Source organism: Paralichthys olivaceus, chromosome 18 (genome assembly GCF_024713975.1).
Source record: "Paralichthys olivaceus isolate ysfri-2021 chromosome 18, ASM2471397v2, whole genome shotgun sequence".
NCBI lineage: Eukaryota > Metazoa > Chordata > Actinopteri > Pleuronectiformes > Paralichthyidae > Paralichthys > Paralichthys olivaceus.
The window spans coordinates 9,230,740-9,258,428 of record NC_091110.1 but is presented as its reverse complement, the minus strand read 5'-3'; the positions used below and the strand labels follow the sequence as shown (position 1 = coordinate 9,258,428).

The 27,689-nt window shown below is 39.9% G+C and overlaps 5 protein-coding genes across 8 annotated transcripts in view; 2 read left to right on the top strand and 3 right to left on the bottom strand.

Moving 5' to 3' along the window:
• The window catches only part of dym (dymeclin), a 47,109-nt gene extending 36,694 nt beyond the window's left edge, over positions 1–10,415 (bottom strand). The window contains exons 1-8 of one of the 2 annotated variants that reach the window (XM_069513405.1): positions 10,187–10,415; positions 8,461–8,667; positions 7,761–7,813; positions 7,545–7,638; positions 5,580–5,716; positions 4,530–4,602; positions 2,986–3,111; positions 2,121–2,260 (exon numbers count right to left, since the gene is read on the bottom strand). In XM_069513405.1, coding sequence (XP_069369506.1) covers positions 2,121–2,260; positions 2,986–3,111; positions 4,530–4,602; positions 5,580–5,716; positions 7,545–7,638; positions 7,761–7,813; positions 8,461–8,600 — 763 coding nt within the window. In that variant the 5' untranslated portion in view covers positions 8,601–8,667; positions 10,187–10,415. The remainder of the gene's footprint in view (positions 1–2,120; positions 2,261–2,985; positions 3,112–4,529; positions 4,603–5,579; positions 5,717–7,544; positions 7,639–7,760; positions 7,814–8,460; positions 8,668–10,186) is intronic. The other variant, XM_069513406.1, reaches the window with a different exon arrangement.
• An 876-nt stretch (positions 10,416–11,291) lies between these two features.
• LOC109626456 (UPF0729 protein C18orf32 homolog) lies at positions 11,292–13,923 on the bottom strand. The gene is made up of 3 exons (XM_020082427.2): positions 13,786–13,923; positions 12,059–12,274; positions 11,292–11,662 (listed from the first exon to the last, which is right to left on the bottom strand). The coding sequence occupies exons 2-3, from the start codon at positions 12,236–12,238 to the stop codon at positions 11,597–11,599; spliced, it is 246 nt and encodes an 81-aa protein (XP_019937986.2). The 5' UTR covers positions 12,239–12,274; positions 13,786–13,923; the 3' UTR covers positions 11,292–11,596.
• On the top strand, positions 13,852–17,236 carry rad1 (RAD1 homolog (S. pombe)). The gene is made up of 7 exons (XM_020082426.2): positions 13,852–13,994; positions 14,736–14,937; positions 15,073–15,181; positions 15,286–15,440; positions 15,752–15,852; positions 16,189–16,287; positions 16,467–17,236. Exons 2-7 carry the CDS (start codon positions 14,743–14,745, stop codon positions 16,636–16,638), a joined length of 831 nt encoding a protein of 276 aa, XP_019937985.1. The 5' UTR covers positions 13,852–13,994; positions 14,736–14,742; the 3' UTR covers positions 16,639–17,236.
• On the bottom strand, positions 17,156–20,176 carry bxdc2 (brix domain containing 2). The gene is made up of 10 exons (XM_020082425.2): positions 19,964–20,176; positions 19,495–19,606; positions 19,338–19,381; positions 19,186–19,256; positions 18,943–18,992; positions 18,767–18,840; positions 18,529–18,579; positions 18,303–18,404; positions 18,046–18,174; positions 17,156–17,825 (listed from the first exon to the last, which is right to left on the bottom strand). The coding sequence occupies exons 1-10, from the start codon at positions 20,096–20,098 to the stop codon at positions 17,577–17,579; spliced, it is 1,017 nt and encodes a 338-aa protein (XP_019937984.1). The 5' UTR covers positions 20,099–20,176; the 3' UTR covers positions 17,156–17,576.
• Positions 20,177–20,550: 374 nt separating this feature from the next.
• On the top strand, positions 20,551–27,490 carry dnajc21 (DnaJ heat shock protein family (Hsp40) member C21). 3 transcript variants are annotated; one of them, XM_020082447.2, is made up of 12 exons: positions 20,551–20,983; positions 21,750–21,843; positions 21,968–22,091; positions 22,657–22,782; positions 22,907–23,211; positions 23,303–23,469; positions 25,042–25,129; positions 25,726–25,899; positions 26,004–26,052; positions 26,176–26,312; positions 26,751–26,838; positions 26,986–27,490. In XM_020082447.2, the coding sequence occupies exons 1-12, from the start codon at positions 20,887–20,889 to the stop codon at positions 27,145–27,147; spliced, it is 1,611 nt and encodes a 536-aa protein (XP_019938006.2). In that variant the 5' UTR covers positions 20,551–20,886; the 3' UTR covers positions 27,148–27,490. The 3 variants fall into 3 exon arrangements, with proteins under 3 accessions (XP_019938006.2, XP_019938007.2, XP_019938005.2); XM_020082448.2 differs by having other exon boundaries at positions 26,173–26,312; positions 26,989–27,490; XM_020082446.2 differs by having other exon boundaries at positions 26,173–26,312.
• The last annotated feature ends 199 nt before the right edge of the window (positions 27,491–27,689 follow it).

Genomic DNA, 27,689 nt, shown 5'->3' with positions numbered 1-27,689 from the left:
TAGGGGATTACAGAACAGGACAGGGCACCATAACTCATCGAGCTGATCACTGGCTACAGACAGACAGGCTGGGTTGAATGCTGATGGCTCACTGATAGGAATCTGCCACCAGCAACCGACAAAGACCATTTATCTGCAAAGGGAAACCCAGCCCTATTCTCACACTCAAACAAACATGAATTTAGTCACACACACACACACACACACACACACACACACACACACACACACACACACACACACACACACACACACACACACACACACACACACACACACACACACACACACACACACACACACACACACACCCCTTTCATCTACGCTGTCATGCCCGTCAGCGTGGATCACACTTTTGTTCCTCTGTTTGAACACAACTCTCACTCTTTGGCTCCAAGGAAAAATGAAAACAACTGACTGAAAACAACTCTATTTTTACAGTCTGGGTCTTATTTTGTAATTTGATCTTAATCGAATCATTTATGAGAACATTTTTAACTCACTAGCTTCACTGTGGGGATTGTGGTGACATCACTGGGACGAAATGCAAAAGCAATGATCAAATAATCAAAACCATCCCATTCAGTAAGGATCACTAGATAATTAAAAGGACACCGAAGAAGAACGTGTATTTCTCTCACACATATGCCTCATATTTGGTCAATTTTTTTCCTATTATTTCAGGTCTCGTGGGGCCTTAAAAGCATTTAAATATATAATTTTCTTTTAGTTGACCTACTCAACAATAATGTCCACACTATAGGCGATAATATATAACCTGTGATTAGAGGTCACTAGTTCACGTTGTTTCATTTTAAGGGGGTCACAAGCTGAACAAAGTTGGGAACTCTTTGGAAGAAAAACACCTGGGAGATGTAAAAGTAACAAAAAATTATAATACAGAATATAATTTTAATCAGTAGTAATGTAACAAAAGATCAATATATACTGACATGTGGTTTATGCATTATACAAGCATGGTGAGGAGGTATAACACATACTTGGTTCATGTGTTTGCTGTCATTTTTTGCTCAGAAAGAAGAGTCTGAAACCACAACCTTCAAGGAGGAGCAAAAATCAGTCTTTAAACTTTAATATGAATCATAGTGTGACATTTATCCTGATAATTATCGATATCAACTGACATAAAAAATTCAAATCTTGTCGTCCATTTCACCCGACCCATATGCAAAGATGGCCGCTTCCACAGTGCCTATTACTGTTGTCCAAAGATAAAATAACAAAATACTGATTCTAGGTCAAAGTTAAGAGAGGTTAGAATATAAGACTTGTCATGGAAGGAAAGGCACCTCTGTTCTATTCAAGTCCCAGTAATTATTTTCATTATGTACGCCCATGCTTTTACCACTGTTACATGTCAGAGGCTGTGAAAAAAGACTTTTAGTTTAGGAAACAATTTTAAACATTCAGCTTAAAACACAAAAAGCTCATTACCTCAGCCGGGGAGGTTATGTCTTTGTCTGCATTTGTCTTACTGCTAGTCAGCAGGATTATGCTAAAACTACTGGCTGGATTACCACTAAACCTTGAAGGTTGCGGTATGGGTCAGGGAAGGATCAGGGGGCAGATCCAGGAATCAGCACTTTCTTTAACATTGTGAGATAGGGCGGTTTTTTTTGCTTGCAACATTTTGCTTAAAATATTACGCATGTTTAGTGGACTGATATTAATGAGTGTGTGTGTGTGAGTAATTCTGTGCAGATCTAAATAAAAATCTGGACCCAGTGGATTTAAATGTGGTTTCAAAAGGGTGTAGGCTTTTTCAGCTACTGTATGGTAACAAATTGGCAGAGAAACCTACAACTACCACCGATGTGTATTTGAGAGACTTCATGTGGCCCTTAGCTATAAGGCCTGTTTTATTTTAAGGGCACAGTTTGGCCCTTGGCGGAGGTATGTGCGCCACTAAGTGCAATTCTAATTATACGTGTGTCTTAAGACCTCAGCAAGTAAGTAGGTGAGAAAAATGTTATGTCAGAATCAATATAAAACATTTTAAAGATATGTTGTGGGTTGTAAAAATAAACAAATGACAGCATTTTCATTAATGTTCCATATTTCATTGTGTTTTACTTGTGTGAGGATTTGTGTTCTCGTACTTGCCACCCCGGATGCCAGGCCATAGAGCAGGCCCCCCTCAGCTTTGGGCTCAAAGATGTGTGTTGCTGGAGGTGGACACTTCTCCTGCCTGATGAAGTTATAGAGCAGGGTCTTCACCAGTCGACTGGTTAGAGACAAACTGGGGAGAATAAAAAAGGTTTCAATAACTAGTTCAAAAACATACCAACACTTACACCGTCATCAAGAAGATCCACATGTGTCAATTAGAGACTCTTACCTGTATTTGTGAAATATTTGAAATATCAAATTTTTAAAAATGTTATACACAGCTAATTATAATCTATTTTGCTAATGTAGAAGCCTTTCTTCAGCTCAGTGGTAATTAATCCAAAGTGCTCTTGTGTTGCTCTTATGCTATAAATGGTCTGTACTTATATAGCATTTTTTTAGTCTTGATGAACACTCAGTGCTTTACAGCTGTGAAAGCCCTCAAAGAAAATAATATCCATTCTTTCTGCCCACCTCTTTAAACTGCACTAATAGACTTCATGATGCATGTTGTGTCAACAACAACATCTATCTGTATTTATTGATATTCCAGATAGCAGTGAACACAGGGAAATTTAGTTAATGTACTTTCTTTTTTTTTTTTTACAGTTTAGCGTTAATAACATACTACAGCAAAACTGAAACTAGAATTACCCCATACATACATTCCTTATAAATTGAGTTCAAAAGACTGCAAGGTCATGTGACCTTGTCCTTTTGACCTTTGACCACCAAAATGTGATCACTTCATCTCCTGCAGCAATCGTTATATGTGAAAGGGAATTTTCCATACTTTTTCTGGAGTTCATGTCTCAAATCATGCTATGTCAGTGGTAACACAAGCATGTTTCTTACCATCTCCCCTTCATGATGTGCTGGTAGATGATTCCATCTCTGAGGATGTCTTTGTGGAAGAGCTGATAGGAGAAGAAGACCAGCAGCGTGGTCACTGCTTCAAACAGGATGCTGTAGGTGATGTCTCTACAGGGAAACACAGAGACAGATGCAAGTAAAGATAATGTAAAACATTTTAATCTCTTATATGACTTCTTCAGAAGTGTATATACACAGCCAGGTGATAATTGTGGCCTAACAGAATGTCTTTTACTATTTCCCAAAACCCTGTTGATATCCAAACACACATCAAATCCAATAAATATTCAGTTTACAGCATAGAAAATGAACAAAACCACAAAATATTTTCATCTGAGAGGCTGAAGCAAGAGAAATTTTTAACATTATGTTTTAAAAAAGGGACTAAATAGGATTTGAGTATCTATACGCATCAACCGCTAACCTGAAGAAAATAAAATCATTAACTGCTATCATTCTCAAATGAAACCACAAAAGGAAGACTGTGAGGGATTTGGGTAAACTCCACCACAAGAATGATTAAGATTCTCATCCAAACCAGGAAAATGTAGAGAGGAAATGGGCCGACAGCCACTAAGTGGTGAAGGGAAGAAAAACAGGGGGAGTCTTGCAGCTCGGAACAATGAATAATGTTGGAATAGTGAATGCATTTACCCAAGAGCCAGGGTTTGATGTGCAGAGACAACAGGGAGGGAATGAAAGAATGGGAGAGATGGACAGAAGAGAAATGGAAGATGCCGTGCAAAGGAAAAAAGCAATTGTCATATTTCTGCGAACTTGTCTCGACACTGCAGAGGTGGTTTCCTCTACAGAGACGTACACACTGCATCTTTGTCTCTGTGTGTCAGAGTGAGTGGCAGGCAGGGAATAATTCTTCCATTGATATGAGCACACTGCAATATTCACTCAGAGTGTGTTAGTGTGCACACCACCCATGAGACTTAAGGCTGATTTTTCAGTCAATACTGTATGTTCCCTCTACTCCCACTCAATGGCAACGCTCCTAATCCAGCGTTCATTTCAAGCCTTATCTCTGCTGCTACACACCCAACACTTTCTGTCTTTCTTTCTTTCATTTAGCCTTATCCCTTTTAAAAAAAATGTGTTTGTCCTTTTGCTCACCGTATTTGCCGGCTCAGAGTTTCAGCATGTTAGTCTGGCATGTTCCATAATGGATTTCATCTTTTCTTGGTTAGGGAACCAAGGAGCGGATGAGCAGAAGTCAGAGCACACAAATAAAACGCAAAAACTGCTTTTCATTAACTGTTTCAATGACTAACATCCTGGATACACTGACAACGAACAAACAATAATAAAAACAAGGGACTGAACCAGAAGATGAGCTGAGAAGCTACACGAAAAACACCAATACTTGAAGTTTTTATTTGGCTATTATGTTAATAGAGTAATATCAAACAACTAAGACATTATCAAATCACTGTGTGGGCAGTGTAAATATGACATTTTATGTGTGTGCAAAACAGACATAAATGCAGTATAAAAACACAAATAAGGGGGGTACTTACAGCAGGGGGACTTCAACGATCAAGTGAACAAGGTTGGACAACAATTCCTCAAGGAGGTCCTCACTACCTGTTTCTACACAAAGGGATGAGGGAGTTATTACATGAGACACAAGCTGCTTACAGACATGCACTGCAGATATGTTTCAGACGGCCTGTATGTGAGAATGCAAATGTCTGAGCAAGTTGCTCTGGATATGTTCTGGAACTGCTTCCTAGTGAATTGTACAGACAACGTCAACTTGGAAAGACAATTTATCCATTCTGCTTTCCACTGCAGAATGTATATGTTATGTCTTACCCCGTCATGCTCAACCCAGAAAAAAGTCCTGACCCAATTTTCTTGTGTCTGAAAACAGCTATACAGTAATCAGTCTCTCTTTACGCTCCTTCCAACGCTCACTGTACAAATCCCTCTCTCCATCAGTCCCCATTTCATGATCACTGTGCAGATGAAGGGCATTGAGAGAAAGCTCACTGGAATGATACAGTTTATAAAATGGTTTTCAAAGTTTTTAAGATGTTTTTGAGACTTGCTGTTACTCTGTTAATCTTATTTTTGCCACTTTCAGTAAATTGAAATTAGCTTTGTGTCAATTCACACATATTTTCATAACAATTATCCAACACAAGCTAACCAAGAGTTTGCAGAGAGCTGCAAATGACTGTTTAATTAGGGACCTAGCTCAGGCTTAATGTGTAAGGCCAAAGAATATGATGTTCAAAAATGTTGCACAGAGACAGCTGATCCAGGTCAGTAGCCAGGGGCACTGGTGCGCAATTAAAAAGTCAATTTCTTATCTCTCTTTAGGTATGAAGGGAAGTGTTCCACATGTGACCCTTGTGAGTACATTTTAATAACTTACACCTCATGAGTCTAATGTGAGTCAAATACTTTTTTAGAAGATTTCTCAGCTGACTTGATTTGAAGCACTTTCTTTTTACATCTCCTGTTTGCCATATCATCAGTGAAAAAAAATGAAAGATGTTCACTTTGAAGCAGACTTCTTTATGCAGAGTGACCCTTCAATTAACAATGTGTGTGAAGCTCACCTCCACAGGAGCCTAGTGCCCTCTCCTGGTAGGAGAACTGTAGGTGCAGCTCTTCTTCACTCATCTCCCTGATGAACACCTTGAGCAGGCAACGGATCATGAACAGTGCGTTGTGGGCCTGCCAGATAAATAGCTGACTGTAGAAGAGACACAAAACAAGAACATCACATCAGTGAAGGTCAAATATAGGACTGTGACAGGAATAGAGACATGCAGGATGGATTTGCAGGGGTATTGATTTATGGCCTTTCTTTGCAAATGGAAGCTTGGCTGACCAAGTATGTTCTTTAGGAATATGTTGGTTCGAATGTAAACTGTTATATAAAGTCATCTTGAGCTTCGCTCAGAATACAGGAGTTTTAAAAACTATTTTGAATTTTGAAATCAAGTTGCATCACGAACATAAGATGAATCATTACAGATTTTCTTCTCTAGAATCTTAAACTTTAGCAGATAAGAAAATAATGGTGCATCATACAATATAGGACTTTTTTAAGGTTATTGCTCCAGAGGCAGTTCCGCACCACCTCACATCTCTCATCTGACCTCATTGGGAAACAGATATGAACAAATGGAGGGTGGCGTGGAACGACCACTTGCTCCAATGAGTCTGGATGAGGAAATGGTCGGAGATCAAGTCAACACACATTATCTATTCTTCTGGTGAAATTGTAACTATCATTTTTAAAATCTGTCAACAATAGTGTGCTAGTTGATGTTAGCCTCGGAATGTTTCCCATTGCTTGGCAGCATCGTCAGCAGCTCCGTTCTCGGTCTGTCTCATAGGCTGTTGTGGTTCCTCTGAAAGTGCTAAAATAATCATCCTGATTTAAAATTGCTAAATATCAAGAATATTGATATTGATCATTATTGAGGCAGCGGTCCAAGGTTCCAGACCAGATTTCTCCTCCGATTCTGGAAATTCCAGTAGTGAGAGCCCAGCTTTAGTGTTGTACAGTATACACTGATAAAAAGAGACTGGGATTAAGTCCTTGGGAAATTTGCCTAATGAAACTGGACTCTGACTGCTCTGACAGTGGTATTTTGTTTTAAGCTCTGGCCTCCAGGGACAGGAACAAGGAAGGAGATAATCTCATGCTAGTTAATAAACCATCAGGATTTAACATTGTAGCCAGCACACCATACTTTGTTCTGTATGAGAGTCGAAGTGGGGACACTTCTCAAGTGATTATACCACTTTTAACTTCACTAAAAGTTAAAGGTAGTAAGAAGTCGCCTGCTTCTTCTGCAACATATAAGTTCAGGTCAGATTGTTCTCGTTAAACCCAACAAACAACCATGACTTTCTTGTAACTGAAACACAACCTTCACTGACAAACGAAAGAGGTGCAAACAGTTAACAGTCACCAAAGTTTATAATGATACTGCCTTAATGATACCTCACATGGGACAGATCCAAAATTAGGGAAAGGTTGGTGAGAACAAACGTAGAGGGGAAAAAGAAAATGATTAGAACCATCCAGTGGAAGCCACAATGTTTCACAACCACTAAACAACCAACACAGGGGTGTGTAATCACTTCCACAAATTGATGATTTGCACATGGCAATTATGTTACATCCAGGAAATGTAGGTTTGTTTCTGGGACAAAACGTGTTATGAAACATGGGGAAAAATTGATAGGAGCGGCTGGGGAGCGATAACTCCAAACCTCTAATGATGTTCAATAGAGATTTCCCACCACAAGCCTTTGGTGACATGGGCAGGGTCAAACTCTGAGGAAATTGAGTTTGGCAGCATGTGGAGAATAATGCCACATGTGCTGATGGTTATACCTCAACAGTTTTCTCATGGGAAACTTCAACCGTTTCAGCTTTTCTCTGCTTAGGAAAAACAGGGATTCCCTCCCTGCCTGTGTTCAAACATTAACTGGCATGTTAAGGGTCTATTATTATCAACACAGTCATCTGACTTCGCTCCCTTCTCTCAGGTTCCCATACTCACTCTTGGCATTCTGTCGAGATTTTCAGCTCTTTGGTTCTTCCAAGGAAAATTCTCACGAGCGCGCCAAAGTTGCCTGTTCTGGGATTGTTTTCAACTTGGAAAAAAAACAGGGCAAGACAACTTATCAACAAGCATTACATAAGCTATGGAACCATCATATGAAACATATTTTGAATGTATCATTTAAAAAGGAGATTCATATTATAGCCAACATACTAAAGATCTTTGCCAGGGGGATGACAGCCTCTTCCAGCAACTTAGAGTCTCCACTGTTAACAAAAAGTAAGAAGAGAGAAAATTAGAGCATGCTTTAAAAATATGCAAGTGAACTGGACCAGATCATCTGCCCCCTACTGGCATCTACTGCAATTAACTGAAAATGTATCGAAACCGATATCTGAAACCGACTTAATCTTGCTTATGTCTGTTAATTCATTCATCGTAATCGGGGTAAAAGTTTGAAATATCTGTCATTTGATAAAACTGCAATACAGTCAAGTCCTAATAGTATTCAAATTTTTGGTCATTTGCAACAGTTGTAGGTCTGCAGAGATAAGTCAGGAAAATCCTTGTGCAGGTCAGAATGAGATGTGCAGACACATGATAGGATGTACTACATATTGGTTTGTAACATATCAACTGGTTTATTGGATAAGTGTCTATGTTTACACAAACTTGTCATCTATACATTTTCATTAAATTTCAGTATGGATACTTCCCTAGGGGACAGCTTTATAGAGTACATCAACAATACAGCCAACTAATTTGACTTATTTAACTAAAAAATAAACCAACTGAAACATGCAAAGCAGCATAGATTGTGACTCCACTCGTTGCTAAATGCTCTTCAGCTGAACCCTGACTGCAGAAAGGAGGATGTCTAATAGTGGGGCTGTCTGAGAGCATTGCACTTTACCTGCTGGTGGGACTGATGAAGGTGAAGGAGATGAGCTGGTTCCAGAACGGGTCATTCTCCGATATGGACTCTGTGCCCACCAGGGCCTTGAGGCTTGGGTTATCGGACAACTCACTGACCTGGCTGGTGTTGGCTCCCATCTCTGCTGGCTCCACTCAGCCAGACGCACCACTCTTCACAGTGTTTTCACCAGGCATAAGACAAATCCTGGAGCAGAGAAATCATTTTTAATCTTTCCTGCCTTTGGAAAAAACAATTATGCATTTTAAAAGTCAAACTGTAGAATGTTATGCTTATGAGACTGCATTTATTGTCTCATATGAGACTAGAAACCTGCTTGTATTTGACAAAGGGCAATTACGGCTCTCTGTCTGCACACTCAAAAGTCAAATATGTTGATAGGAGGTGTCCTGATGGCCCCGGGGCTTAAGGCGTGATTAAATAATCAGTTTGCGGCACTGTGTTTTGCATTATTTTAACAAGTCAGAATATTTTATCGAGACAGATATTTTTTTAATCAGTTCATGCAATCATCGTGATGAATGTCACATAATCTTTATATCTTTTTAAGTTTGAAGACTGATCTTTGCTCCTGTGTGAGGGTTGGGGTTTAAAACTCTGGATTATGAGCACAAATTAACAAGCACTTTTACCTCCTCGTTTGTGCTTAAGCAATGCACAGACAATATACAGATGAGTGATTGAGTCATTCATCCATCTCTCTCTTCTCACTTCATGTCTGTCTGCTCTCGGATAAATGCAAAAATCTCTCACCACAAAAAAGGTTTTAATGTTTTCATTAAGAGATTAATTTGGAAAATGTACTTTGTATTGCATTATAATAACAGGTGTACTATAATATTATTACAGTAAAAATATAGTATAATATTAATATTATGCAGTGTGTGCTTGATGAGAGAGGTTTGAGAGAGAGACATTTATAAAAGTTGCATGTTTATACATTAACATGATGCAGGTTGGAGAGAGAGAGAGAGAGAGAGCTATGCACATAATGATTTGTTCATCCTATTCATATCAGTAAATTGAAGATAAACAATAGAAACAACTCGGATTCAACCAAACCTGAATAATTCAGCCTTCTTGGAGGTAGGATTTATTGCAGGACTGTTGCATTAGATATAGTTCAGTGTACCCAACAAACACAATAGATTGGTCCTCATCCAGTTCCATGACACCCAGTGATCCAAGGAGCGTCCACCCGGAACGGACTGACACACAAGGAAGCAGGACTTGTGTTGTTTTCTTAAAATGACACACCCTGGACATACAGGTGTAGCCAGTGAGCCAACATTTACTCAACACCGTGTAGATACACAAGAGGCGACGGTGCACATGCCAAACATAACCTGCCATGTACTTATTACACTCGTATTATCAAATAAACACTAGTACTAAACTTAAGTTCCCATGGAGAGTTTGCTCCGTCGCCTCCTTCTTCTCTTCATCGGTATTTCTGCTGCTTCCACCAAGTTGTCATGACGTTAGCTAGCGCATCCTGTTTCGAGCGCAGGAAATAGCCTGCGCCTTCGCACGGTTTTGACAGTTAACACGCAATAGTCACAGCCCAACCCCGGCATCGAACACCAGCTGCGTGTGTGTTCGAGTCCCGTCTGTGTCTCCTGCTCACCGCTGGTTGGTAAAGTCAGAGTCCGGAGAGAAGCTAACGTCCCCGGCTTGTTTGCAGTCAGCTGAGCGCTGGGCTTACCTGTCATAGACGCTTCCTCAGCTCCGCAGCTCTCTCGGCTCTCACCAGCGCTGATGGCGGATTGTTTCTGTTCACTCGAATGGTCGTCTCGGTCCAGTTTGTTCGTGGAGTTCGGTTAACGAAAGTAAACTCTTGGGATAGTGTGGAATGTGAAGCTGTGGAGTTGACTCGACACACTCCTGTCCTCCATGTTTTACACGTCGTCACCCCTTGCGTGATGACGTCGTCTGCGTCAGTGACGTAGCGGATAGAAATAGGGCTGATAGAGCAGCCCGATCTGAGTTCTACATTTCTACCTGTGCTCCTGAATTCTGTCTTTTGGATTATTTAACACAAACACTGCTATGACTTTCATCCTACTCGAAAATAATCAAGATGAATATGCATTTTTAAAGTGATGAATCAGTAAACTTGTAGAGATGGAGGCACTTGTCAACATGGATGTGATGATATTTTCTTTTACTCACTGACTGAACTCAAATTTCTACTGACAAGTGTAAACACATAAATATAAACTACACGTTGTGTGTATCAATTTATGATAATCAAGGAAAAGACTATCATCAAAACAAGGTATGTACATTAGAGGGAGTTTCAGAAACCCATTTAAAATAGACTAAAACGTTCATTTGTAGGTAAAATACAGTATTGTTTTTAAAAATATGATAGTTAAATTTGATTTACAATATAAGTAACACAAGGTGTTAAAAGAACCCATTTGTTTTAAAATACTGGTTAAAAAAAATTAAGATTACAGGGAGGAGTACGTATGGATCTGGTAGTGCAGGCTTTCTTTAAATTACATCTGCCAGCTACTGTCAAACAGGCAGGCGAGTAATATAGAGTCTCAACAAAAAAAACTACACATACATATATTTGAGAGGAAAATGTATCTACACTATATATATACTAAGCCACCTCTCCTTTTTAGGAGTAGAAAGAATTTAGTAAAGATATATTGTCTGAATTATTTATTATCTTCCTGTTTTGTCATCTTTACAGGGATCTCTTGTTTAAATAGCATTTGTAATGATAAAATGTAACCCTTAGTGAATTTCCAAGAAAGTTGGTTGGTGTGAAAACACAGTAGAGTATGGAAACAATAAATGAGCATCTTTTTTATTTGAAAGTTCGATTTTAACAAGTTTGACCCAGGAAAATTGTTCCATTATTCAATGAAGTGAATGCATATATTATTGAATTAGTTACAGAGAAAATATAACAACCATAACCAATTTCTTAATTTTAATGTAACAATAGAGAAAAGAAAATCAAACATTCAGACATAATTTGGAAGGTTATAAAATCCACTCTATTTAAAGAAGACTGATAAGTTAATTCATAGTTCATCTATATTATATTACTGGAATATTTACAGCGTTTTCAAAACATTATAAACATTTGAAGTTGTCAGTCCGTCTTCTTATCTGCTGCTATAGTCGATCCGTTGGCAGTGGCGTCACCATTGCTTTCAGCCTGAAACGAAAAGGACAACCCTTAAAAACAACTCATGAAAGAGGCTGATAACTAACACAGTATTAGTCAAGATGTGGTCATGTGAAACCCACATTAAACCCTATGAATTCAATGTATATATATTTAATATGTTCAAATGCATGAGCTGTGTTAAAGTGGCTTCTGTATGTATAATAGGCAAGTTGAGGAAACAATAATTCTTGTAGTAATACAGATTTATAAGCAATTATCTGAAATTACTGCTATGGAGAAGAGTTTAAATTAAAGCTGAAAGTAATACCACAGTATTATAAGTACTAAGAACATAAATACCATTTGTATCACAAGGGTATCACAAATGCATAAAGCTAAAAGGGTTTTGTTATTACTGAGTCATGATATAAATCATTGACTTACCTTTATTGTCCCATTGCTGTTTTCACTAACTTTTTGGTCACTGGTGCCTGTCTCCTGGACGGCCTTTTTGGTCCAGAATGTGTTAATGATTGGTGAGATGAAGGGATACAGGATAGGCTCCAGGAACCTCTTGTAGACCCACAAAAGGACAGGAATCACAATACAGGGAATGCACACCATGACTGTGGCGAAAACAAGACGTGCAAAATGAAGAACCTGAAACAGAGAAAGAAGATATTAAGAAGGAGACTTTACACGTTTCTCTTTTGTGTCTATGTGACTGACAGATATTACATTAATCATTGATCTGAGAAGTTTGAATACTTTTTTATTTAAGTTTTTCCTAACCTTAGTTGAAGGTTATGTACAGATGATGTCACATCTTGTACAGATTGTTAAGCCCTTTGAGGCAAATTGTGATTTGTAAATACAGGCAATAAAAATCTAATTTGGTTGATTACTGATTTTCAACATACTGAATTTGTCCACGAGGCCACTGTAAACACAAAGTAGCAGACTGAATATTGATTACTGTGAACACACAAAGAGAGTTTTTAAATAATTAGATAGACAAACAAGATGAGGTCCATGACTGTCTCAGAACTGTGGACGGAGGCCAGTGAAACAGGATCACAATTGGGAAATTGATGCAAAACACTAAATAAACTGTGCAGTAACTGTAGAGAACACAGACTTTAACTTTGATGAATAGAAGTAAACTGTCCACTTTTAAAACTATTTTTTCAGTTAAATGACTAATCATGTCAGCTTCCACATATTTGTTACTCAAAAGTCTTCATTAGTAAAGTAACTCGTGGAAGAAACGTAAGCGTGGGAAGTTAAATACTACCCTCTGAAATGCAGTGAAGTATGGTGAATGTTTGACTTGTGGTGAATGTAGGATTACTAAAACACAGGATGATAGATTTCTAAGATGCTGTGTGAAGTGTCCGGCTGTAATAATATTTGATAGAGATGTGGACAGATTGTCACATGTGGCGTGAGAACAGCAGAGGTCAAGGCGTGACTGTGTTGAAATACAACCTGTAACTGAGTTTACGACCTCTAACTGAGTTTACGACCTGCAACTGAGCTGATTCTGAAAAAAATGACATGGCCCCTCAATCCTGCATGAGCACTTCACCAAAGAAAAACTACCACTGAATTTGAGCTTGTTTTTAAGCACCGGACGTGCTCTTCTATTTCCACTAGTTTTTACTGGATTTAATTGTATTCTGCATTTTATATCCACAGATGCATGTTGTGATTCTATAGGGTGTGGTTCATGTGTTTTGTTTCTTGTCTTCTTATGTGTTATGCTGTGATCGATCGTCCTGGGCACACTGAGGCATATTCCAAACAACCGAGTTGGGTGGCAATGAAGCATTACATCGTAAACACGTCTCGTTCTGCTGCCGTCACTGCGTCACTCAGCTGTGAGGCTCGTCTCCAGCAACACGGGAGCTAATGTTAGAGATGCTGTGTTTCCAGATCTCATTAACAAAGTAGATCTTGAGTTTTAAAACAACCCGAGGCCTCACCTGACATGAGTTCCTGCGCTTTTACCTCGTTACTGATTAGAGAAACACAGTCGACAGGCCAGGCTGTTAGCTAACGTTAGCTTCCTGTCGTCGCTCGGTGGCTAACGCTACAGCTGTTTGTAGCTAACCTGCAGGCTGGACAACATCTCACCAGCCACGTGACTTCATATAAGCAGCAATACTAACCTCTGATCACAAAACACCCGCGTGGTCACGTAAAATCAGCGTGAACGAGCTTTTTGTCTCCTGTGTTTTGAACGCTGCTGCGAAATCTCCGGAATGTTAGCACGGCGCATGCACAGCTACGTATTTCCGTAGAAGAAGAGAGAAGCGGAAGTAAATCGCCGCGGCGCAGTTGTTCAAAACAACCGAGCGAGTTTCAGAATTACAACTTTGTAAGTGACTCACACACTCAACACCGCTGTTAATTAGACATTATTACTATACATTATTCACAGGATGTACCAGCGTGTGCAACGCATTAGCATAGCAGCGGAATTAGCGACAGTTAGCCATTTGTTTTAGACTATACCTATTTGTAGCCTAGCTTAAAATAGATGCATAAGATACAGGGAATGACACTTCACTGTGTTCGTTGTACAGTTTACACGATCTTGTCCTTCTAATCGTCGCCACCCTGAGGACTCACCCACACACTGCTAAATGTTCACTGCTTCAGACAGTCCTGAGCTTTCGAGCATAAACATATTGTTTTCTGGTCGCGACCTGGTCTGTTAGTTCAATAAAGTCATCACTTCTATGTGTTTTCACAAATGTAATAAATGTTTCATTAATCTTAACCTGAGTTTAAAATTGTCTTCAGCATCTTTGCTTTAATAACAATTAAATGTTTTGCTATTTCATTGAACCTGTGTATAATGACAATAAAGATATTCCCAACTTTAATCCAATCCAATCCGAATTTTATTAAATCTTGGTTCAGTTATTTTGGATACAGAGCTGACTGATGTGGTCTGGATGTGGACACTTCAATCAATTCAATTCAGCGTCATGCTTGAATATCATGTAATCTAAGATGTAATGGAGGCGATAAGTGTTTAATTCTTAACATTTAATGAAGCTGCTGTATCAGTTTTTACTCTTCTAAACTTCTGTGTCCTGTGTCTTCATTTCAGCGCCACAATGCCTCTGTCCACTCAGTCTCAAGCTGACGATGAACAATATGTTTTAGTTGCCAGTTTGGATAACGCACGCAATCTCTCCAACATACTGAAAGCCATCACCTTCAAGGACCATGCCATCTTCAACGCTACACCCAACGGCCTGAAGGTCACTGTGGAGGACTCCAAGTGTCTACAAGCCAATGCGTTCATCCAGGTTTGTTTCCATTTTTAATACACCTTAAAGATGTTTTTTGAGTGTGCAGCTAGTCCTGGTTTGTCCAGAGTGTAATACTGTATTGTATGTCCTTTAAATGGTGACATTATAGTAAACTCTTTTTCTTTATGACAGGCTGAGATCTTCCAAGAGTACACCATAAAAGAAGATGTGGTGGGTTTTCAGGTCAATCTCACTGTTCTGTTGGACTGTCTCAGTATCTTTGGAGGAAGCAATGTAGCAGGTAAAGATAAAGGAAAACTGATTTCATATAAAAGTATAATTATATTATTACCCCTCTCAAACCTGACTCAGTATCTTCATGATCTCTCTCATCTGACACTGCAGGAGTAACAGCTTTACGAATGTGCTACAGAGGCTACGGTTACCCTCTGACCTTGTTCCTGGAGGAGGGTGGCGTCGTGACAGTTTGCAAGATCAACACACAAGAACCAGAAGAGCCAATTGACTTTGATTTCTGCAGCGCCAATGTCATAAACAAGGTGAACTTTGACAATCGTATCATGAAACTTAAACACTATAGATCCCTGGCGACACTGTAAATCAACATGGAATTGTCAGATTGAGTAAAAGAAGTAATAAGCCAATACTAACCATCCTTTACTTCCTATATACAGTATGAACAACATTTATGTAGCTTGAAATCATTGACTTAATTTCAAAGAAATTCATAATAATAATAATCAAGAATAGATTATACAGCATCTACTATGTCTACTATCTACTATGAAAAGTAGTAATTGATTATATATATTATTTTATAACATATGTGTGTCTGGGTCTTTTTTTTAAGGTGATCCTGCAGTCAGAGAGTCTGAAAGAACCCTTCTCTGAACTGGATATGAGCAGCGAGGTGCTGCAGATCACCATGTCCCCGAGCCAGCCGTACTTCAGGTGTGTTGTCAAAACTGATCAAACATAGAAAAAACATTTTGCCCACGTCAGTTATTAAGCCATGATTGGTTTGATGAATCCATATAATGTACAAGGTTCACCTTATACTGCCATTACTGTTCAAACTATTGCTTGATGAGGCATCACTACATGCTGTATAGTCTACCTTCTGCATTTGTCTTAAGGCTATATTGTTAATGTGCCAAAATATTTAATACTTTAATATTAATCCTTTTGTCAATAAACAAATAACTACTCAGTCTTTTCAGGAGGCACGTATGCATAAAGCCTTTTTTGTTTTATTAAACTGACTCCTCGATTTCTTCTTCTCTTTAGGTTATCTACGTTTGGAAACTCTGGAAACGCCCATTACGATTATCCCAAAGACTCAGACATGATGGAGCTGTTTCGCTGCACAAAGACTCAAACAAACAGGTGAGCACAGAGTCATGAACATCAAAGTGCATTATTAAAACTACGGAGGGATGAATTACACTGGTACGTCCTAAAGGTGGACTAGGAGAACTGGAGACAGTTTATTACCACACACAGAACACTATTCTTTTCATTAAAGCTCTACATTCTGTGCTGTCCCCTCCTGTTAACTGCTGCAGGTACAAGATGTCCCTGCTGAAGCCGTCCACCAAAGCTCTTGCTTTGTCGTGTAAAGTCTCCGTGAGGACGGACAGCAGGGGCTTCCTCTCTCTGCAGTACCTGGTCCGGAACGACGATGGACAGATCTGCTTTGTAGAATATTATTGCTGTCCTGATGAGGAGGTGGAGTGATTACAGTGCGTCCATTAAACCCTGCTTTAAACAAGCACTTTACCATCAGTAGAGGCCAATTGCTTTCACTGAGGGCAGGAATAAGAGCACTAACTCTGGCAGAGGAGGCTGTACAGCCACTGGGTGCACACAGGGGAAATAAAAGCAGCATGACAAGATGAGTAATGAACATGTTCCAATAAAATCTGCTGATTCATCATTAGTTAAACACTCACAGTTGAGTGGGACATTGCTACGGGACGTGTGGGAGGATAATGTTGCCTACCTGCTCTTGTTGTGCACCTGTGTGTCGTTACTTCACTGCACACAAGTTCAGAATTTCATAATTGTATGCAGTTAATGTATTGGGTTTTGTTACTATGGCAACCTAACTATTTATCAGAAGCCCCTCAATATGTAAACCCTGTAACTTCATGAGTCTACATGGCTTGTTATCCAACTGTGGCCATGATTAACTTACAATGTTGAAGTTGACATTTTTCATGACGTTTTCTGGAGAAGACATCAGATACCGAGATTAAGTTTGAATCGTTTTATTTCTAGGACATAGAAAACAACTGTAGATAAACTCAATAAACATGTTTTGTTTTTTTTACAATGATGGAAAATGTTATTTTAATCATTAAAGTTGGGAAAATGTTGGCATTGTTGCAAAAGCTGACAGTTTTGCAACCCTCTACGTTCTGCACAATCTTCTTGTGATTGATAAGGGAGAAAAAGTGTATTGTACGAAACCACAATATGGCAACAGACGCTGAACACAACATATGCATTATTCAGATCTTCTCCAGGACTGTCAAATATGTGATTCTTCAGTGATGAGGTCTCATAATATTTGATATGCCTGACTGCACTGTGTCATCACCACATTCTCTTTCTTGAGACTGTACTGAGTCATTGCAGCAGTAAGTCATCCAATCATCATCCAGTCCGTCCAGCTACCTCTGTGCCATCCGCATCTTTTGCCTTTTCAAAGCTTTGCGTTTGTTCTTCTTGGAAATTTTCGGCTCAGGTGCTTCTGTTTCGATGTGAACGGGCTTGTCTTCGGCCGGCGTAAAGAAGACGTTGTCCGTGACATCATTGACCAGCTCCTCCTTCGCTTCAGTCCTCTTAATTTTCTGCATTTCCTTCACCATCTGCTTCTCACGGACTCTGGCTGCCGCTGCGAGTCGGATCTCTCGCCGGTGCTGTAGGTGTGAGGAAAACATGATAAACCCAAGCAGGAAGCATAATGAGAAAGTGTAATTTAAACTCTGCAGAAACTGCCCAGTTTACTTTTGGAGATTCAACCTGGGCATGAAAACCAAAAATGTGTATCATGCTAATGTCACCTTTAATTTTACCACCCAAAGTTTTACCCAACAAAATGCATATTTACAGAAATAACAGCATGAAGTGGGTTTTTACCATGTTAGGAGACTGGAAATCTGGGTTTTCAAAGAGAGTGGGTCCTCCAAAGCTCCCCTGAAAGATCTTAATGAGGTTGAGAACAAAGCGAGGCCCGATCTCCACCAGAGAGGCGTCCTCCTCGATGATCTGCACATTAACAGTGGACAGAGCAATTATTAACAAAGAAAAGGAAAATGCAAATATCTCAACACTGGAAGAGACAATCTCATGAAGCGTTGAAGTATCTAATCAATGACATTTTTCGCACACATTACCTGGTAGTTTCTAAACCATATCCTCTTGTCTGCGATAGTGAATGTGAAGACGTGGTCGACAAAAGGCTGACTCTTAGGATGGTAACGTGGAGTAGAAAATGTCTACAACAAAAAAAAACAATGAGTACGTCCTTGCATGAAGAAGTTAGATGTACAACCTACTGCTTGTTGTCAGAATATCAAATGTAATTAGATTAACATTCTGTCCAGCATCGTGTAAACAGACCTGGATGAAGAGCTCCTTCAGTAAAGCATACTGAGGCTCCTTGTCAAATGTCTGTGGAGGAAAATGAAAAAAAAAGGTCAGATCATGAAAATACATATTCTAGACAATGGTCAGTCAAAGATGCCGGGGAATATAGCACCACTTAGTACTCCAGGTCAACGATGGGAAACTAAGCAACCAGAGTGTTGTGTGTGAAGGATTTTGCACAAATGCTGTCAGTGTGTCTTCTGGTACTCACCGGATCGAACGACAGCAGCGGCCTGGATCCTTTAAGACAGTTTCCTGTCATTTTGAGTTCAGCCAGTGTATGAACTGTGAACGAGACAATGACATTACTTTAGTTTTTATTCCTGTGGCACATGAAGATGGATGTTGTCCACTGGACTTCAGGCCCGTAAGGAAGAATGAACTCACTATTTTGAACCAGAAACTTTGCAGAAGGTCCATGAGGGCTGTTTGAAATCCTGCAGAGACAAGAACATAGTTCATTTCCTTTATAATTGGTTCTAAATGCTTAATGAATGTGTCAAAAGTTCTGTTCAGACTGTTCTGAGAGATAAGACAACGATAAGTACATGTTCACAACGCATCTCCTTTGACCACTCGTGATCAGATCTGACATCGCAGTCTGAACGGGGTCAAAGATAAAACACTCACCACATGTAGAGGTCCTGCTTCTTCTTGGCCTCGAAAAAGAGGCATTTGTTGCAGTTTTTTATTTCACACACCTGCAAAACAAAGACAGTCTTTAACTCTGCTCAAATGTCTGTGACACAAGGGTTTGGCCAGAGAGTGAACAACAGGCTCACCTCATTCACCACAAACAACTTGTCCTTTCTGTCCATTTTCGTATCTAACAAATAGAAGCAGAAAAAACACTTAATACAACAAACCCCACATCTGTGATCAACGTGATGTCAGAACGTGTATCTGGGTGAGATTCGACTTTCCATGAATGACACCAACCTGCTTTGGAATGAGGCATCATGGTCCTTAAATCCTGCATCAGGTGTCTGGTTCTGAAGTTGATTCCTCTTGAGGAGAAAATGAGGACTCGCTCCTTGTTGGTCCATCTGCCCTGTTCACGACAGGAAGTACCACACATTCAAAATAAAACAGTGTAACTAATGAAAGCATGGTGCACTTTGTACGAGTCTCTTCCTCTGGTCAGGCAGGAAAATATACATATATTGTTTGTCTCAGTTTATTTATTCGTTAGAAATCATCAGGCAACTGACCAACATGTTGATTATCGACCCTCTCATTACACATACAGGTTTACGTTGTGTTTCTAAACATATAAGAGTGTGCTAGCTGAATCTACGTGTTTAAAACTAATTGAAAAGCGACATTTAGCAAATTCAATACAACACACACATGTAGAAGAGTTGATCTGAGCTAACGAGCTAGCTAACGTCGGTGGTTAATAACTTACCGACGAAACCGGAGCAGGAATCGTGACTTCGTTTATTTTACTCGACTCTTCGTCGCCGCCTGCGACTATTTTAACCTTCTTTGCTTTTTTATTTGCGGGACCGGGTCCTCCACGTTTTCTCTTGAACGCGGACATGTTGAGTTTTGAGACGCGGAGCTCGTGCGGCCACAGAGGAACTCACACAACACACGTGTGGACGGAGGAGGCGAGGGGGCCCTCTAGCGGCGCGGAGGCAGTACTGCAGGTGACCTACATGGTGAAAGGAGGTGTGTGAAATAGTTTCATTTCAATCTTAACCTCCAGATAAGCAACAAACAAGCTCAATACTTTACGAGTCAATTTAGATATTCATATATTTTCATTGAAAAATCCATCTATTCATCAATTTCCTACTGCTTATCTGCCATTATGATTGATAAACAGCGAACTTGTGAAATAAATTAGCAGATACATAATAATACTGACTATTATTATCATTATTATTATTATTATTATTCCAAATAGTTACACATACAGCCATTCGATAATTTGAACGATAGAGGGCAGTATCACACGCTTGTCGCTTCAAATCAGCCGAAGTAATAAATAGAAGAACACGTATTCTCGCGTGAGTTACCGGCAGCACTCAGATCTCGTGTGTTTACGGTTGCTAAAAGCCGCTGAGAAACAACAGTGTGAAGAAGCTGTTGTGTTTTCATTTTAACATCGCAGAGGTTTAAATATGCAACAGGCAGAAACTACAGCAGCGTCACGTTCACCTGAGACTTCCGGGTCATTTCACAGATAAGCCAGTGATGCTGTCTGGCTGCTAGCACGCCGCAGTTAGCTAAATGCTAAGGTTAGCCTCGCCCGGGACAACGTGAGCAACATTGAGAGTTTGTGTTTTCAGAGACAGTTTTTAGTTTTTTACAGTTTATCCGAAGATGAAGTGTCACTACGAAGTGTTGGGCGTGAAACGAGACGCGGGAGATGACGATTTAAAGAAAGCGTATCGTAAGCTAGCGCTGAAATGGCATCCAGGTAAGTTGTGCTAGAAACAACATGTCAGCGTCTGTGATGGATTTAAGAGGCGATTACAATCTTGGCAAAGAAACAAAGCTGATCGTAGACTTTGCGATGGATGGAGAGATGTTATATTGTGAGGAACAGTGTGATCGTAACATGTCGGGGTCAGTATAAAGTCTCATGATGTGCTTATGACTATGAACACAGTTGTTTACTTCTCATTCCTTTAAGAGAGAATGTACCTCTCAGAGAAATGTGGTTCATACACAAAGTCTCTTAAAGTGAAGCTGACAAGTGGATCATAACATCTATTGTGTAGCATTGAATGTGGAGCTTAAACTGTATAATGAATTCTTTAAATCCATAATTCGAAACAAAATGTCAAATAAATGCAGGTTTCAGCTTCGTAGATGTGAGATTTTCTTCTTGTCTTTCTTGTGTATGATGATAAATTGTACTTCTGCAGGATCAGAAGTTACATTGCCCCTCCTTCTTTGGTGCAGAGCAAATCCTTAATGTAGTGAACACAGTGAGATGTTTGGGTCTCATCATTAGGAACAGTTCATGTGATGAATATGCACCAGCAACATGTTGGCACGGATATTTTATGTGTGCAGATGATGTAACACGTGAAATAACACATTTCAGGGTTATGGTTGCAATTCATCTTTTCTTGCTCTTTTGAATGGGCTGCTGGTGCCTTCCGTACACTTTCACATTTAAAGTCTTGCTTAAATTCAACATTATGCTTTCAACTCTGGTCTCCCTCTGAATTTTCCAGATAAGAACTTGGACAATGCTGAGGATGCAGCAGAGAAGTTCAAGCTGATTCAGGCGGCTTATGATGTCCTGAGTGATCCACAGGAGCGAGCTTGGTGTGTACGAATGTATTCCAGCGCTAATTGTGAAAAGAATCTCTCAACTTTCTTCTTGACTCAGTAGAACTTGATTGTGTTATCTGCAGACTGTAGCATTGTGGGTAATTTCCTGTCTCTGCAGGTATGATAATCACAGGGAGGCTCTGCTGAAAGGAGGAGTGAGTGGAGACTATGAAGACGACAGTATTGACCTGCTGCAGTACTTCACAGTCACCTGTTACTCTGGCTATGGAGATGATGACAATGTGAGTATGTGCTCATGTGTGAGGATCATGTCGCTCAGTGTGCTAAAGAATAGAGAAACATTCTACCAGGTCTACCACAGTCTGCCAAAGGGTTTAAAGCATATGAACCTTGAGATGTAATCTCAACCTCTAAAAATATACGACACAACTTGATTTGACATCCTCTTATTTCAAAAGTCAACAGGTCAGATTGTCTGTCCTCTTTTAAAACTTGTTAACAATGTGAGAAAGGAGAGATGATGATGATCAAAAGACTGATTAAAGCCCATATTCACGTCTGCTGCAGGACGGTGGATACACAAACAATTCTACTCCACTTTATAAAATGTCCAGTCGTCTTTATGGTATGTCATAACACAGAGACACTCTATCTTTCTATTTTCTATTTCCACACAGGAAATAGTCCCAAATTTTGATGAAAACCAGGCAGAACATTCTTATTTGTATAATTTCAAAGAGAACCACTAGATGGCACCACCGTGACAACAAAACACTCGTTATCCTTCAGGGATATGGGGCAGAAATCCTGCCTGCATCTCATTTTGTCTACTTTCTTTCTCCCTAGGGTTTTTACACAGTTTACAGGAATCTCTTTGAGTCCATTGTTAAGGAGGAAATGGAGCATGTCAAGGTAGAAGATGAGGAAGAGGACTTTCCTCCCTTTGGAGACTCGAAGAGTGACTATGATACCGTAAGCTAACCCCACACTTGAGACACTTCCCTTAAAGGTTCTTCCCTTTTTTAAAGTTTTATTTTATACAAAAGCTTAATTACTAATTTATTCAACTGTTTCTGGTTCTGTTTTCATATCACAGGTAGTGCACGTGTTTTACGGCTACTGGCAGAGCTTCTGCACTCGAAAAAACTTTGCCTGGAAGGAGGAGTATGACACGAGACAGGCGTCCAACCGCTGGGAGAAAAGGGCAATGGAGAAGGACAACAAGAAGACCAGGGAAAAGGCTCGAAAGGAGCGCAACGAGCTGGTGCGACAGCTGGTGTCTTTCGTTCGCAAACGTGACCGCCGCGTGCAGGCCCACAGGAAGCTGGTGGAGGAGCAGAACGCAGAGAAGATCAAGAAGGTGGAGGAGCTGAGGCGGAAACAGAAGCTCAGCCAAGCCAAGTGAGTAGCGTTTGGATAGTTAAGTGAGTGACAATTATTAAATTAATTATTAAAACTTCATGCTCACAACACTACGTTGTTTGCTCCAAAGACTGGCGGAGGAGTACAAGGAGCAGAGCTGGGCGTCCATGTCTGAACTCGAGAAGGAGCTGCAGCAGATCGAGGCTCAGTACGGAGAGGAGTTTGGAGATGTGTCAGAGAGCGAAGAAGAGGAGCAGGATGTGGACACACAGGAGAAGAACAGTGAAGAGGGAGGAGGTCAGTGAGAGTCACATTCAAACTCTATTCCCCTGCATGCTAGCTTAGCGGGAGCAGGGTTTTGTTTTTCTGTGTGTGTGTGATAACTCAAGAAGGCATGGACAGGTTTTCACCAAACTTTACTCAGGGGTGTATCTCATGTGTCCTCTGCAGCTTATAGGACTGTAGACACGACTTATTAGCTTATGACTTATGATCATATGGTTGGACTGATGTTACTATGACAATAGGAAATGGCGTCATATAGTGTAATACATTAACTTGAGCTATTAACAAGCCTCAAGATATACAGCTTATTTAGATTTGTCAATCATTCGTCATCATAAAGTATGAGTGACGCCATGATGAGATCATCATGAAATGATGTCATAGAGATATAAAAACATTTGCTAAAGCGGATATGAAGAACTTGGATTGGTCAACATGAGCTGCTTGTGGGTTTCTCCCACACTTTTCTGATGAGAGAAAAGAACATTACTGTTATCATTGGACTCTTCTCAGTAATGCTCATCCAGCAAACCATCTGCTCACTGCAACCCAAGTTCTTTATTACACTGATGGAAACGACTGAAAGAGAAAATGAGCAGGAAAAAAATCCAATTCGGGGACTTCAACACAAGGACTCGTAATGCAAAGCAAATGAAAGAAAGTAAACACGGTACTGCAGGGACTAAAATGAAAGCATATTTGAGTCGATCGTGTGGGAGGATTTCAACTGGAGAAATCTGAGGCAGAACTACGGATAGAAGCCTCCCACAGGACGCCCATTCACCTCCTGTGTCTAATATAAAACCAGCTGAATGGCTAATACACTGTAAACTGTTAACTGTTCAACTAAATAACAAAGAACTGAAATTATTATACTATTAAAAAATGCTATTATTATTAATAACCTTTATTTACAAAGCATTTTTCAGAACACAGTGGTTTACATATTGTGGTTGAAACAGGATTAAAACACTTCAGGACTAAAGCAAATAAGATCAAGGAATTAAATAGTGGAGAAATAAAATGTAAAATAGAGGATTAATACCATAACAATAAAAATACAAAATTTGTGTAGGTCATAAAAATAGTGTATTTTGAAAAATATATATGTGTGACATTGAAAATCTCCTCTAATCTCGTAAATGTCGTCTTCCACTGCCCTACATTTGCATACAGCCCAAAATCTGTGACCGGGCTGACTGTAGAGGTCGACTGCACATACTGCAGGTGCAATATATCCACTTACGGCAATGGAATGTGGGAATCATGAGCGCATGCGTGGAATGCCAAGACATAGACCCTCATCTTTGTATGAATGGAACCGTGGGGATGTACATGTGACTGGCATGAGGATGCAGATCTCAGCGGACACGAGAAGTGTGTTTAACTCTTTCATCTTGAGCTGGGATTTAGGAACAGCCAGTAGATCCCTCCCTGAGGATGTTAGGTTCAGTAACTGTTGTTTACTATGTCACATTTTTAATTTCAATTCATCTCAAACAATCCGGTAATAACTGGCATAAAGCTGCTGGTGTTGAGAGAAATGTTCACACATTCGAATTTGATTTATTTTGACCAATGCAGAGCAGCCTGATGAAGACGAACTGACGATTGAATACTATGACGACCTGTACTGCCCAGCCTGTGACAAATTATTCAAATCAGATAAAGCGTGAGTATCCACCCGCCCACCCCACCCCCCTTCCTGTCTTCTGAACTCACTATTCAAAGCTTTTTTAATTTATTTATAATTTGAAATGGTGAAGACAAGATAGCTACTGTCTGAGTGAATGAAAAATCTGAAGTGGTGGTTTCAGTCTGTGCCATAAGAAGCAAACTAAACCAAGTAGGACTTAAAGCGCATCGACTGATTGGAAATGCAGTGCATTAGTTCAGTTGTTACATATTAAAGGCCGTATGGAAAAGAACACACTGACTCCAGTAAAAACATGTTGGAGGTACCTTCATGCCGTGGGGCTTTGTTCCAAATGGTAAAGATGGACTCATTTAAACAGGCCAGCAATCACCTCTGACCTAAATCCTACTGACAATATTAAAGAGAGAACTGAAATCAGTCATCGCAAGGACTCCTGCAAAGTTAAAAGCATCTAGCAATGGAACGAGTGACAGAAACAGGTGCAACAAGCAGCTTATGAGAGATAGATAGATGAAAGATAAGCAAGTATTCATCTGTGGTAAAACATTTGTTAAGGGCTTTTATACACTTCATTGTTTTTAATGCTTTTTAAAAACAATTTCCGTCTCCAGAATGCAAAACCATGAAAAATCCAAAAAGCACCGGGAGATGGTGGTGTTGCTAAGGCAACAGCTGGAGCAGGAAGAGGATTCACTAGGTTTGAACGTCAACGGGAGGGAGGGAGGAAATGAGGATAATGACCCGGAGGAGGAGGAAGAGGAGGAGGAAGAAAAGCCAAGGCAAAAGTATGTAGCTAATGTTGCGTGTGATAGTAGAAAAAATAAACCTTGTTATTCATTTGTATTTTTCATTCTTATTTTTGTTGACATTTTTCTTTCCACCTACACAGGCTGTCCAAAAAACAAAAGAGGAAAAAGAAACAGAAGGAAGTCGTACACGTGAGTCTTTCTTATTTATTTTTTTTAATAATATAAATGGATGTTGTCATGATGACTGTGGAGTGAACCTTTCTTATAAAAGCTTCATATTTTCTCTATTTATGTTCTCCTCCTTCACAGCAGAGCCCTCCAGAGGAAGAGGAAGAGGAGGAGAAGGAGAAACCTACGCAGACCACGTGTGAGGAAGACGCCCCCGATACGTCTGCGGACCCGACAGAGCCTGAGAAGGAGGATGATCCCCCTCCCACAGAAGTCAAGAGGTCAGGCCAGGTTTTGCTATATCTGTGGGTTTGTGAAGTAACAGCTTCTGATTCCCATTCATTTGTATTTGATCTCTATAATCAACATGACCATTTCTGCGAGTGCAGCTTTAAATAACTAAATTGTCACTCAATCTGTATGAAATCTTACAATTAGGCTCAGATGTCCCTTCTCTGGTCTGTTTCAAAATGCCACCATGAAAGTTGTGAAGTCCAGTTGTGTCACTGTAATCAAGCTCTTTGGAAAAACAAGAACCTGAATAATTGAATGTGCACTTGGTAAAAGAAAGGGAGACGGACTGTATAGTGTCAGAGAAATAAGGGATCGTGTTACACAGTTGATCTCTGGATGAATCCATGAAGGAAAACACAAGTTGTTTAACAGTTTTATAATTTGATAGAATTACTCATCTGTCATTTTAAATGTTGCATCTACAGCGCTGGGAAGACGAAGGGAAAGAAGGGAGGAGGAAAAGACAAAACGAAGAATGTCAAGTCAAACACAGGAGGAGACGAGGTCCCTGAGGTTTGTACAATAAAACAGGTTTAGAGTCATTTGTTTTTCTTATTATCAATTCAGTCACCTCCCCCTATTGGCTTATAATCATCAGTAAGTCTGTCCATCCATCTGTGTCCAAACTACTAAATCATTTATCCCTATTTCCTCCTCCAGAAGGAAGCGAACCTTCGCTGTGGGACCTGCAACTACGAGTTCCCCACGAGAAACAAGTTGTTTGACCACCTAAAGACTAGCGGTCACGCCACCGCTCTCTCCGCAAACGCCTCACACAGTGCAACAAGCAAGAGCAAAAAAGACAAGAGGAAGAACAGATAACACGACTGAATCCGGGCTGATGAAGCTGAAAGACAATGAAACGTGTCCCAGGAGGTAGATGAACTTAAAAAGTGGAATTAGCCAAGAGGATAGTTTTTATTTTTAAATTCTCAATTATCATATTGGGTGACTGTGTGTATGTGTGAGGGATATTGTGCTGAACCACAACCTCTATCAGTAACTTACGAATCACTGTACAGCTAAACCCACACAGGACATCGCAACATAAACACACAACCAGATACTTAACTGTTTGAAAAACCATCTCTCTATTTGTCATGAAGAGCTCGGTACTGCATTCTGAAAATAAATGTGATGATGCATGTTGGTATTTATACAACAATCCTGGACTGATTTCATAAATGTTTCTAATGACCGACAATAAACTGTTATTAGCTTTATCTGTACATAACATACACCTGTACCCTCATTGTTGGTTTGCAGACTAGTTTAAAAAAACATCAGTCTCCCAATCTGTCGTTGGGCGGGGGGGGGGGGGTAAACCTTCCACAGTTCACCAGTGTGTAAAATAAGATATTTAC